The sequence below is a fragment of the Dysidea avara genome, chromosome 1 (genome assembly GCF_963678975.1).
Source record: "Dysidea avara chromosome 1, odDysAvar1.4, whole genome shotgun sequence".
NCBI classification, from domain to species: Eukaryota; Metazoa; Porifera; class Demospongiae; order Dictyoceratida; family Dysideidae; genus Dysidea; species Dysidea avara.
Genome location: NC_089272.1, coordinates 37101006 through 37115012, shown reverse-complemented (window position 1 = coordinate 37115012; position 14007 = coordinate 37101006). Strand labels below are relative to the sequence as shown.

At 36.0% G+C, this 14007-nt stretch overlaps 1 protein-coding gene and 1 long non-coding RNA gene across 5 annotated transcripts in view; one reads left to right on the top strand and one right to left on the bottom strand.

The window, feature by feature from the left end:
• The window catches only part of LOC136263742 (uncharacterized), a 139601-nt gene that overhangs the window by 13136 nt on the left and 112458 nt on the right, over positions 1–14007 (top strand). For 2 of the 4 annotated variants that reach the window (XR_010704772.1, XR_010704769.1), the window contains exons 5-6: positions 4312–4415; positions 7529–7839. This is a non-coding gene — a long non-coding RNA (uncharacterized lncRNA). Of the gene's footprint in view, positions 1–2721; positions 3292–4311; positions 4416–7528; positions 7840–14007 lie in introns of those variants that run through there. The other 2 variants (XR_010704770.1, XR_010704773.1) reach the window with 2 other exon arrangements.
• Positions 10568–13181, bottom strand: LOC136263680 (uncharacterized). Its single transcript, XM_066058318.1, has 2 exons — positions 12911–13181; positions 10568–11057 (listed from the first exon to the last, which is right to left on the bottom strand). The coding sequence occupies exons 1-2, from the start codon at positions 13140–13142 to the stop codon at positions 10633–10635; spliced, it is 657 nt and encodes a 218-aa protein (XP_065914390.1). The 5' UTR covers positions 13143–13181; the 3' UTR covers positions 10568–10632.

Here is a 14007-nt window from a genome sequence, read left to right as displayed (position 1 = left end):
GCTAGGGTCAATAAACATTGTTATATAAGCTACCTGTGTTGAACTATGTATAATAATCAAGATAGATCTGAATGAAATTATAAAACTTATCAGTGATGTGACAATTGTTGAACTTGATGCAAAAATTGCTTAAAAACATCAAAGTTTCAAACGTTTGGTCCTGGGGGGAGGGGATCGAGGTATACTCTCAGAGTCCAGGCTAGGTTTAGCTTTTTTCACAGCTTAGTTGCCTTTGGTGACAATAGTAGCTATAGTTTTTCAGGTGGCCTGACCATCATTACATTGCTAGATATTCAATACTAGAAGGTATACTGTTTTATTATTTACAAGTGCAACCATATAACTTAAGTTATGTACAAGATTCTGGTTGACCATCCTTAGATCATGATGTTAATTTTGTGGGAGCCAACTTTATTATTTTTGTGATGGTATCTAGTGTTGTAGCTTGAAGGTCTGAGCATAGTCTGAGTTTATCATCCAGTTCTAGTACAACAAGTCATAGTATTCTAGCAGATACAATCTATTCTATTGATTTTTATTTTTGTTTTATCATTGGATGAACCCTGGTCAAATCTTAAAGCCATTCGTATTTACTGTATTTTGAGTAAAAGGCTAAAGGCTTGCAGTATACACAGTGGGCGTAACGTGTTACCTATGTAATGCGTTATGTAATATTATTACTTAATGCAGTAACGAAGTAATATAACGCACTAACTTTCTTATACTAGTAATTAGTAACGAATTGTTATTTTACATAAGTGATGCGTTACTAAAGTAACGCATTACTACTTGTTACTATAATATTGGTACCTAACAAAGGATATGACACACATGTAGTGTGGCAGTGTGTGTAGTATGTATAGCATGAGTGTGTATATTATGTTGATGTGTGGAGTTAGTGTCAGTCCAGTGATAGTTAGATATTGCATTGGAATGGTCTGATCTTTATTTCTGTGAACCGCAGATTAAGCTACTCATTGTTGAAGTTGATAGCATTATTTATGTCACAGTAGGCATTGGGCCATTCTTGTTATCTATTATTTTGTTGATCACTGGATAGTGTGGGAGAATCTCTACTTTGGCATGGAGCTGCATGCCATAGAGAGGGATTTTCCCACATACTCTATGCCATGGTATACGATCACATCTATTGTTTCACTACTTTTTAGTGCATACTTTATTTTGAATTAATAAAATGTACACACAGTGGATGTATGGGTAGCTTAACCACTACAGTGTTATATTCACATGGTACCTGATAATGGGTGATCATCAACACTGCAGCACTTTGGCTGTAAGTCACTCTACAACAACAGGACAATGAAGCATGCAATAAGCCTTTTCCATAATGAAATCAGAGCTAAACATGGCGATCTCTATTCTAATATCTATGGGCGATAGATGAATCTAAGATCAATTGTTTGTGTAATCCAGTAAGAAAATATCACGGTAAAATCGGCTAGTATGAGTGTAATGCAATCAAATTCATTTATACTAGTACATAATTCTCAGTTGGTTTTTAAAAAAGGGTGGGGTCTACTTGATGGAATGGAATCAGGGGCTTAATCACAGAACAGTGTAATTTGGACCAATGACTTAATAATAGGCACTGGCCTATTATGCCCAAAATTTTACCTATTATGCTTTTGAGCATTGCCCAAAAATTAAGCCTATTATGCTCAAAATTATGCTTTCAAAATCAAGATTATGTTCTAGAACTGACTGTTTTATTAGAGTATATCGGCCTTTCCTGACTGCTCTATTAGAGTAAGTGACTGCTCTATTAGAGTATCTCGATCTTATTTCTGAAAAGTGTGAATAACCAACAAAGAAACAATTTAATAAGTTATATTACATGTTTTTAAATATGAAATGCACTAATAATACTATTGGCAGTGAATATTTGCTTTCTTTCAGGCACGCGTATTGCACATTTAATTAATTTTTCAAACATCGTCCCTATTATGCTGGCATTATGCTTGATGCTTTTGGTCACCTATTATGCTTTAAATTATGCTGGCATAATCGGCCGGTGCCTACTTAATAAATAGTTTTACTCTTGCCAAGATTTCCATCTGGGATTTCTGCCAAATGAGAAAATTTATAATGTACGACCTGAAACTAAGACCTGATATTTGATATGTCTTTATATGCTATCTAAAATAGTGTTTCACCGATAATCGGTTGAATAATCGGTAACAGCCGATATAAGGTTGTTTTGCAAGTATCGGTATCGGCCGCGGAGATGAAGTTATTTGCCGATAACCTAAACCCACAATCAATCATTAACGACAGTAATAAACACGTGACAGTATTAAAAGAAACGAGGGGTCCGCAACAAACTGAAATCTTGGACGCCTATCACTGAAATCTTGCTTGAAATCCGAGATCCGAAATCCCAACTAATAAACTTTTTTCCTATTATTTCTGTAAAATAATGTAACGTTGTTTTTTTTTGTAAAATTACGGAAATCACAGTTGCAGCGGAGGGTATTGAAACCTGATTGAAATTCTCTGAGAAATCCACTGAGCTGGAAATAGCTATTAAACAATAATCCAGACATTATCCATCTCTTGCAACACTGGAGACACCACTATCGAGCTACAACTGCTGGTATTGCTCTTCCTTACAACTCAACAAACTAGCGCATGTGCTAATTAATTAGAATACACTTACGATACACGAGTACTAACAGTGATGAAAAGTGATAGAGGCTATTGTTATAACTTAGATGTTTTTCCTTTGTTGCTCCAGTACTTAGCACTAGTGTTAGGGCTGTAGTGATGAGCCAGTTTGTTTGCATAGCCCCATCACCTCTCTGGGCGGTGCTACCTACAGCTACCCTGCTAAGAATTATTACTGGCTCATCTCTACAATCGTAGCACTAGTGCCAAAGCAATAAAGGAAAACATCTATGCTACAACAATAGCCTCTACCATGCTTTATCACTGCTAGTACTCGTGTATTGTGAGTGTATTCTAATTAATTAGTGCATGCGCTAGTTCATTGACTTGTAAGGAAGAGCAGTATCAGCAGTTGTAGCTTGATAGTGGTGTCTCCAGTTTTGCAAAAGATGGATAATACCTGGATTATTGTTTAAAAGCTGTTTCCAGCTCAGTGTGTGAGTCCAGTCAGCGAAATACAAATTTCAAGGGGGAAGATTTTGTTTATTCGTCATGGAAATGGAGATTTGTAGTTGGGTAACATGTGTCAAAATGATTGGAATGCTACGTTAAGGTTGTTGGCAAGAGAGCCTTGATAGTTACACGGTGGTCAAGATTGTGGCGATGGTAAGGTGTAGTGTGGTGGCAGTTGGCCACGTGCCCAGAACAATCCCCCCTTTGACTGAGCATAGTTTTCTCTCAGATTTTGCATTACTATAACCCTCCCTTGGGGTGTATCCATTCACTGGACTGGACCACTGGACTGGACCACTGGACTGGACTACTGGACTCAAATAAAATTTGCTCAAACATATTTTTTCGACCACAGACACATTTTTTCAACCACTAAAAGTGATTACATACCACACATGGGCTAGGGCTCTCCATGTCTTATCAAAGAAAAAAAAATTAATTAGGCTTTACAGCACAAGTGTGCCATGCTGAAGGTCTGTAAGATGCGTGTTTAAAGATGTCATATTAAGTATATTGAAAAAGTGCTATAGTTGTGGTGGTCTATTTATAGTATTTAATGGCATAACTTTGGTTTAAACGCTTGTTAGACTCACTGTGTTTTTTTTTGCAAATAAGTGCAACCTTACCTTCCTGTTTGAAAGTGTGCACATTGGGAAGCTTAAATGTAACACTGCGCACTCATTGCTATTTACAAACATGATAAACCAAAGAACTGGCAAATGCACAGGCTATAGGCGATTTCTATGTTACAAAATGTAATTTCATGGTGTAAAATGTATATAATATTATGGTGTGCTATTTTACAAAAGAAGGCTAGAGAAAACGGACATGCATTACCAGTGTTAACAGTGCACAGTGCTTGAAACATTGCTAGCAGTATAGACAAATTATTTTTGATAACGATATATAGATTTTAGTGCAGTTTTGTGGTCAATGTACAAGTTTTATGTCTTGTGGTGCTGTTTCTAAGACACATTTTTGATGTTAAAACATAAAAAAACAACAAAAAAAACCTTGAGTCCAGTAGGAATGGATACACCTATATCGCTTGTGTGATATTCACAAATCAAAAAATTGCAATTTTTCCTCTTGAAATAACCTGTAACCATGTAGTATGTAGATGACTATGTTGATGTAGCATTTTATTATTATTCTTCTAATTGTTTTGTACAGATGATCACTCTTGTGTGATGCTACTATACAAGTTGTACCCAATGATCCAGGCTCTGTATACATCAACTGATCACTAACTGGGCCACTATACTACATTGATGAATGTAAGCAATAGCATATGAAATATGTCACTAAACAACAAGGCCACCTTTCTGGGGTACACACATCATATAAGAAATGTTGACCCAAAGATGTACCCTAGCTACGTGTTGTAAAGGTTCATGAGTTGCATTCTCTTCTATCATGTTAGGGGTTTACCCAGAGGGAGATTTCCAAGGATTTCAAGGATCTTATTTACTACAGACTTAACACAGTACTTGGAGTTAGAGGTGTACCAATAGAGAAATTTTGATATACTGAGTCTTAACACTGATACTGATCCAATATACCGTATGATATAGTGTAACCATTAGCTACTGTGAGCTTGGAGGAAAACTACATAGGGAATTATATATAACATTTTAATTTCTTGCTATTCACGTCCTACCAAAGTGCTAACAGTCACTGGAAATTGGTTAGTGTGGCCTCAATTAGCAACCCAGACAGTAAGGAACCCAAAAATATTTTAATGAATACTCTGACCAAGATTGATCATTACTCCATATTTTTAATAACCTTAATCAGAGGAGGTTGGAAGCGTGCATGTGAGCCCAATGGTTTTGTGTTGAAAAGTGTACTGGGCCTCCTTGGGTGATGAAATACCTCCCGATTGATGAAATATGACAAGTACATAGCATTGGTACAATAAGCCCTGTTAAGCCCCACCGAGTTAGTTAGTTTTTTACACTTTGGCTATGTATAAATCACGCGAGATCTCATGGATACAATAAATGTCTTTGTTGACGAGCTAGAAAGATAGAGAGAGGAATCCCACTCGAGAAAACAGTATGAATAAACACCTAAGAAGTCATCCTATGCAGCGTACTTCACTAGGACTGTAGTGATGTGCGCCCTAGTTGGGGATTACATGAAACTAGAAAGATGAAGAAAGCTTCCAGACGAACAATAGCACCGATGTGCCACCACCAAGAAGGTTAGAAATGAGTATCACAGCCACCATTCAAAGTTGCTGCCCTCCTTCAATGCTATACCCCACCTTACAATCTCAAAAATGCAATTAACCCGAAAAAAATTACGTTTCCAACTTCCTGAAGTGAGTGTTCTATTAGAGTGTTCTATTAGAGTGTTCTATTAGAGTGTTCTGTACATAGATTAGAGTTAGTGTATGTTCTATTAGAGTAAATGAACAGTGTTACATTAACGAATGCATGGGCTTTGTTTACCTGAATAAATTTACCTATCAGTGCACTATCATGACTATAAACTGACATACACACATTTGAATAATGAAGGTCCCACTGTACTCTAATATGTAACCAGTTGGAGCTCCTGTAAGGACTGGACCCTGGCACATAGTTCTTACTGTATTCTTATTAAAGTGACCCCAATACACTACATGTATACAAGTACACAGTATAATACAGTTAGTCCACAATTCTGTTACAATACTCCCCTTGGACTAGGGCTGAGCGATACTGCCATTTTAGTATCACGATTGATACTAAATCCACCATTCACGATACTGAATAGTTCACAATACTGAATAGTTCACGATACTGAATAGTTCATGATACTGAATAGTTCATGATACTCACAAATAAGTCAATCATAGCTGGACAGGTGCCACATAGTGTATTGCTCAGCATTCCTGCAGGAAGTCCTTATAGGTGATAGCAAACTAGCCACTATCATCCTTGTTTACAGTAACAGTTATTGTAACACATGCTTTGAGGTTGTTATAGTGTTCACACCTCTCTGCAGGGGAAACCAGATGGGTGGACTTTATCATTTACAAGGATTCTTAGCCTAGAACTGCATAACAAATGAATTTTTAATGACAGTAATGTACAGGCATGGTATCACGATAGTTAATAACAAAATATTGCGATATCGATACTTTCAAAATATCGCGATATATCACTAAAACGGTAGTATCACTCAGCCCTCCCTTGGACCGCCAAGCTTAAATATTGCTCATTTAAAGCATGCATGTATCATCATTCTTCTAAATTCTTTATTGCTTCTGTTAGACTTCACAATTGTTCATGTTCAATTACTCAGTAAGCCAAACAGTTTTCAATCATTCTCACACTTCACAATTGTTCTGACAATAACAACTACTCACTAAGTTCTTGATAGGTCCTTACCACACTACAACTTCACTGGATACCACAAATCATAGAGCACTGCTATAGTCTGTTCGCATTCACCTGAGCCCACCCAAGCCCACCTGAACCCTAATTTCTTGTTAATAACTCTTGTTACATGAGCCAGCTGCCCAAACATTTAGTAGCACTGTAAATGCCAGAACTGTTAATCAAAAAAGCGCTTTGATTCTGGTAAGAACAAGTGAGTTATGAGGCTTTAAAAATACCCCATACATTTAGTATGGACCAATTCAGGGGCGAAAACATGTTTGTTCCAGTACAAAACCACTTGGAGTGAACACATGTTCACCTCTTTGATATTAACACCTCCTCCCTTATGTCAATCCACCTGCCCTATCCCTTCACAGTCCATCCACTGACAGCTGCTTACAAAAATTGGTTCTGTAGTAACATCTCTCCTACAACTCCTACGATGCGATGAGACTCTGTCTGGTCCCGCATCCGGCCTCTTTCACCAAAGGGAATTCTTGCTCTGTTCTCCTTGTCCGGTCTCTTTCACCCAGATAGTTTGCTTGATAACTATGCAATCTCGGGTCCACTTACAGGATAAAGTGTCTCTCTTCTACCGGATTCTGCAGTTGTCACAACAAACCCACTGTTCTTATCTCAGTAGGACAATCAGGCAAATATAAGGCTACTCTAATAGAACAATAGGTTTGTAAGGGGATCAACTTGGATCTACAATTAGTCTACTGCTAATATCCCTGGGTACACTGTCATAGGGCTGCAACAGAAAGGTGCTTGCTACAGAAAGTTGTTGCCTCAGTGAAAATGCTGTGTTATGCTTATTAATTGTGGGGGTACAAATACTGTAGTACTTCTGTGACCTAATTTTTTTGTGGGTTTTATAAAGGACCTCTTCATTGTACAATACCTTATAAGAATGGGGAAAAAACTGAGCACTTTTTAAAAAGATGCTACTGCAAAATATACTTGTATTCAATATCATAAAGAATTGTTTTATTACACCTGTGTGTTTTGTATGTTAGGTCCCATTGTCTGGCTACTGACAGATGATCTGGGAGACTAATAATGTACATGCAGGCGACTACATGTTGAGGAGAAGGGCTGGGTTACTGTCAGCCGTAAGATGAAAGTGTGGACAATTGCAGTGGAGGCTGTCTTCGTAAATAATAAACACTCTAAATTTATAACTTTGCTATTACGTATATGCACAGTTTGTGGCTGCTACATACTTACCTGTGAAAGGTGATAGCAGTGAAAGTTCAAACTTTCTGTTATGTCATAATGAACAATATAATTGTTTTCTGTTGAGAGTATGTTATAATGTGGAACAGAATAGAGTAAATTTTGATGCTTGACTGCAATATAGATGCAGAACTGTATGGATATTGCATTGTGGTATAAAAAAAATTAGCTTATCCATCATGAGTCTCACGTGTACACATTGGTAGCTACCATGCTTGCAGTGGGTTATATATGTGAGGCACAATTTTTGCAAATCGAAGCTTCAAAACTTTCTTCTAGCAGAATAATCATACAATATGCCTAGTATGATAGTACTGTATATTAGGGATCATGGAGGTGTGGGTATTTCTGGCTAAATATATCACCCAAAAATTAACTTCACAATACCTTCCTAGGAAGTATTGGTTAGGTATAACCAGGCCCAAAGGTGCTTTTAGTATGACCCTAATCACTTCCAATAGATTGCTACAAAATTTTTATTCAATGGAATTTTCTACTGACTGACTGACTGGCTGGCTTGCTAATGCCTTCAGACAAGTATAAAACTCAATGGCTAAGGCTGCAGGTTTGGTTTTTTCACTGGTCAATGTTGCAGGTGCTTTTGGCATACTGTAGTATGTTACAATGCATACATCATGGACTTACTTTTTTCTTCCTTTGTGTCCTATTTCTTTTTGCTGACAGCCCAAAGTGTTGATTCATGGTAGTGCATGATGGCTTCCCTATGTTTGTAAATGGCAAGCATTGTATTTTCGTGGCAACTGGATTGATTGCAGATGTGCTTCTACTGTTCTTCGTTTATATAAGACTTCCCTTGTTTCTTTTTATTCTCCTTATACTTGTTTGTTCACTTCTTTTGTGTGACTGGTGAACCCACACTTACCACATCAAAAGAAAGAATGTTGCCACACTTGATGTTTCATCTGAATGCACCCCACCTATTAATTACTGACTCCAAAGCGAAGTGGTCATTACACTTCATTTTCACTGAGGTATGTTCAGCCCATGTCACAGTGTTACACACTAGTGGATCAGTCATGGTTACAGACTGAAGTAGGGATTAAATGTCCGCTAGTATATCTGCAGGTGTATACGACCTCCCTTGTTTCCCTTTTTTTCTGTGATCCCTAATCGGATTTCTAATGTTTTCCTTATACTTTTATTCCAATATTTTCAAGTGAGCAGAAGTTTCACTAGAACCCCATAAATTCTGTGACATTGCTAATAGAGTTAATAATAATAGGGAGGGCTCTATTATTAACTCTTGCTAAGAGTATGCATAAAATTAGCTATACAGAAATTGTTTGTGTGTCTCACAGATTAAGCAACCACAGAAATATATACGGTAGGCTATATACTACTGGAGGCTATTTTAGTTGCTTTGAACCTTGCAACAACCTTCTGTATGGTAACACTGTCATACAACTCAAGTGTATTGCTATAATAAAAACTACTTGAACACTGTAATTATATGCATTAATGATATTGTGATAATTATTAACTTTGTGGTCACAAATATGAAGTGATGATGTTTTTATTATATACTCAAACTATTATAGCTACAGTGTTAAATGTGTACAGAAATGCATTGAGTCATTGACAAAATTATAACAGGACTTGATGTGCTCTTGATATGGACAACAAATACCATAATTATTTCCTTGTTTAAATGCTGCACCTTCAGTAGTAAGTGGTCCAACAATCGATTTTGAAAAAGGCTTAAGTGTTGTCCTTGGGCATCAAGTGGTGGCTGATTTTAAATAGTTGCCGTGTCTAAGGTAATAAATACTTTGGCATTTGTAAATACAGTACACTAATTCACAAAGTGTGCTCACTGAATTACCCTTCCCTCCACCCTCTGTGAGAGAAGCATATTTCTTTTGATAGAAATACTTACCTTTTCATTTACTTGTTATACTGGAATACTTATATTACCTTGTCAGACCAAAATCAATTTATGTAACTCATAAAAACTGCTTTTTACCACTAGTCACTAATTACCATCATTTATTGCAAACTCATCTGATACCAAAGTTAAAACAGCTGTGAAACTGTCACCTGGCACCTCTGTACGTACTAAATGCCTCTAAAAATAATTATGGTGTTTAAGCTTTCATAACCTTTTAAGACTACACAACCATCTGCAAAGGCCATAATGACAAAAATCAACCTACTAAGGAGTGATCATTGCTGCTTAAAATACAGCAACTAACAAGAGAATCTGCTCCGGCCTCAACCACATACAACTTAGCTTGTTTGTACCCCTCCCCTTGCCAGCTCCTGGATCCCCTGAGTGAAGATTCTAGAAAGTGGAGACCGCCATAACAATTGTAACAGGTGAGATAATTCTGGCTTCTTTGTCTTTATTATACATTACTTCAAATTGTGTCTCTATAGTGGTCTATGATACACATTACTGAAAACTGCTACGTACAAATTTTTGCTGTAAAAGGCTTTATTATAATTTCTTGACCTTATCAAGTTTGGAAGAAATATTCCCTACACAGCATAATTCATACACAAATACGGGCTGTATTTATTCCGTCTATGTTATGGTGTTGGAACTAATAGTCCAATTATTCTACCTTGTCTCAAACAAAAACAGACCACAGCCCCCAGTAGTGAATAACATTAGAGTCATTTATAGATTTGAGGTTCGTTTTGTCTCGTTATAAGGAGTTATTAAAAATAGTTGTTCCAATACTGAATAAAGACGGGGTTAGAATATGTAGTATTGGAACACTATTTTTGCTGTGCTATAGCTACACTGTAATGGACTTTTAGAGAACCTGGTTTCACTGTTGTGTGTTATAATTATCTCAATGCATGTATCCATTTGTTCATCATACAATATTATGATGACCACAGACTGTACAACGTGCAATTATTTAATGAGGTCATAAGCTGGATTAGTATCCATTTTGATAGTGCCTTTGTCCACAATAGCATAAGATGGATTAGTATCCATTTTGATAGAGTCCTTGTCCATAATATCATAAGCTGGGTCAGTATCCATTTTGATAGTTCCTTTGTCCATAATATCATAAGATGGATTAGTATCCATTTTGATAGTGTCCTGGTCAACTTGAGTAATAGCATAAGATGGATTATCATCCATTTTGACATGTTGTCCAAGTGGTATAAATTGATCACTGGTTCCACTTTTTTCTTTGTTCTCACTACAATACTTGTAACACATAATAGTAATGATAGTAGTGACTGGTATAGCAACAACAAGTGTGACCACTGAAGTGATAGTAACTGTTGCTCCTGTTGAGAGGCCATCCTCATCTGATGGTTCACCAATACCTGTATGAACAAAATTTTGAAAGCCTTACTTGTACAAGATAGTACCATAAAGTGGGTTTTCTTCTTTTTTTTTGGGGGGGGGGGGGGGGGGGGTATTTTTCATGCATTGGAAGCTACACTGTATCTGGAAAAAATTTCCTCCAGAATTATATCAAAATGACTTGTTTAAGTACAGTAGGACCTCCATTATCTGAACACCTATGTGCCAGTTCAATCATAAAAGTATTCAGATAAGTGAATTTGTTTTTGAATAAATGAAGCCCATTCATTTATACAGAACTGTGTTCAACTACTCTAATAGAACATACACTTACTCTAATAGAACGTTCACCTAAAGACGAAATACTCTAATAGAGCAGCCACTTACACTGTTTGGATAATCGAGGGTTTGGATAATCAAGATTGGGATAATCGAGATCCTACTGTATATAAAACCCTGCCTAAAGAAAAAAAAAAAAGGAAATTATGAATCTTGGCAATTGTCATCATCTGATATAGTACACCTGTAGCTAGATTCTGTTTTATCCTCAGTAGGTAACTGATATAATCATACTGTACATATCTTGTCATTGAGGAGTATCACCTTACTAAGGGTTGTAGAATTTTAAAACATAACATAGATTATACAACCTTTTACCAAAAAGTGTCTATTACAACTAAGCAATTGCATTCTAAGTGGCACATGGATTTACATTCTTGTAAGGGCCATTTCTCCCAAAGTAAGAATAATAATCATGTCGATTGAAACAGAACAGAGTCTCACAGAAATTATAAAACAATACCTATAACAAGTGTTGTAGTAATCCACATCCTGACATACATGCAATACTAACTCCATAAACACAGCAATGTATTCTTACAACTATAACTTCTATTATCTTTATCTATAAGATCTTGTTTGAGATTCCAAGCAAGGCTTACTACGTACAATTAACAAATCCATGAATTGTAACAAGGATGTCTGTTATATACAAGCTAAGATTTTTTAATCTGATTTACGAGTGAATGAAGGAAACAGCCCATGCAGGTGTGTCTATGGAATAAATACAATATAAATATTTTGCTTGTAGTTCTCCTTGATATGGGGTGGACATGTACACGTATATATCTGTCACTGATGTAGCATCTAGCGTAGTGTAGAACTGCTAAATCAATATTATAACTGCTGGCTGTAATTGACATTAAATCCCAGTTTAAGCATAAGCATGTATATAGATTATGTATGTACATTGCCTGTATGGTAGGTGACTGTTTCAGCAACATTGCATAGTTCAAACTGACTGTACTGTGGGATAGTTTGTAGAAATTGCGTATTTGAAAGCTTAAATAAATGATATTCACATAAAACATGAAAGGGAGAGGATAGAGGGTGGGAAATACATCGTAACACCAGAAAGTGTAACGTGATGAATCTAAAGCCTACCATGCATATTATAGTAACTGACTAATAAGCTGAGGCCATAATTGAGGTCACCTGTGCTAATGTTCAGTCTCATGATATGAATAAATGGCAAGAGAAGACCTATTGCTATCTGAAGATGCAGAGAGTTTGATTCTTAAAACTAGAAGTATAAGGAATATCATAATTTGCTTTATTTTCATGATAAAAATTTTTGTGATAAAAAGTTTCGTGTAAAAATATTTTCGTATGATTTATGTAAATGACTGCTCTATTAGAGTAGTTCTATCTTGTATAAAATTTTTCATGCAAGAAATTTTCGTACTAATTTTTCATACAAAAAATTATACTAAAACAAAAAAAAAGCAAATTGCGGTAGCTAAGTGTGCACTAGTACATATTGTAAATGACACAGGGCTTCAAAATTGGAGAAACTACATGTATAGGTTAGTACCTTCACTATCTTGTGGTAGTGTTGCAGTTGTTACAATTGTCATTTCAGTTGTTCCATTACCAAATTCATTAGCACCTAACACAGCTACAGCATACGATGTATTGCTCATCAAATCTGTAAAAGTGAATTGTAGAAAATTTCTGATAGCGACAGAAGTGATTACAGTTCCATTGGCATCAGATAATGTCACATAATAAGTTACAATTCCACTACAAATAGCAACATCCCACATCACTGTGATTGTATCTTTGGTTGTTCTGGTGTTTAAATTCCTCACTGTGAAAAGAATTTTTTATACATAATTATAAGCTACGTATAGTACTACTGTACAATATGTATAGCTACATGTAAACAGCCACACCGTAAGCAAAGAAACATGACCTACTTTACGTAGGCAAGTATATGTAAACTATACTATTGGAATAAGAGTTAATCAACCCTATTGGAATGATGATGGCCATCTTTTTCCTCAATAATCATCTGTTCAAAGACAGTTGATCATGTGTGGGACATTTTAAATTGCTAAATCTACTTAGCTAAACTAATTGATTTGAGTTGTTGTTCACATGACAAACTAATGCAATATTCATATTTTCCTTGTGCTACTAACCACACCCACTTGCTGTGTCATAACAATAATCAAGTTAAATATTTGCATTTTACCATCCAAAAAGTAAAATGTACAAAAACATTTAGAAACATTTAATTGCACTGCATTGCCCATTAGGGATTTTCAATCATGAAGAGGCAAATGAGTGAAAATTGTTCTATTGCATGTTTTTTCCTATCTGGCATGGCATGATGACTTCTTGGGCCACACAACACATGGCCAAGTATTTATCTTAATCAGAAGCACAAGTTTAATTTCATCCATCTTTTAGTACCTTGAATACAATTATACAAACTTTATTATCATCACATTTTGTGCTATAGTGCATTTGCAAAAAACCTCATTTGATTCACTTTGAATGTGAGTGATGCTCTGGAAGGTATGCAGGCTTAATCCTGAATTAATTACAATTTTTGTAGACACATACACATATAGCTGATATAAACACATATCGCATACGTATGTTGCAATAAAATTATAGTTGTTA

What these genes read in the sequence shown, in the direction of transcription:
- LOC136263680 (XM_066058318.1), bottom strand. Translation starts at nt 13,142, where the DNA reads ATGTGGGATGTTGCTATTTGTAGTGGAATTGTAACTTATTATGTGACA. An exon ending in ACTACCACAAGATAGTGAAG is followed by an intron (nt 11,058 to 12,910) that starts GTACTAACCTAT and finishes TTGTTCATACAG; the next exon opens with GTATTGGTGAACCATCAGAT.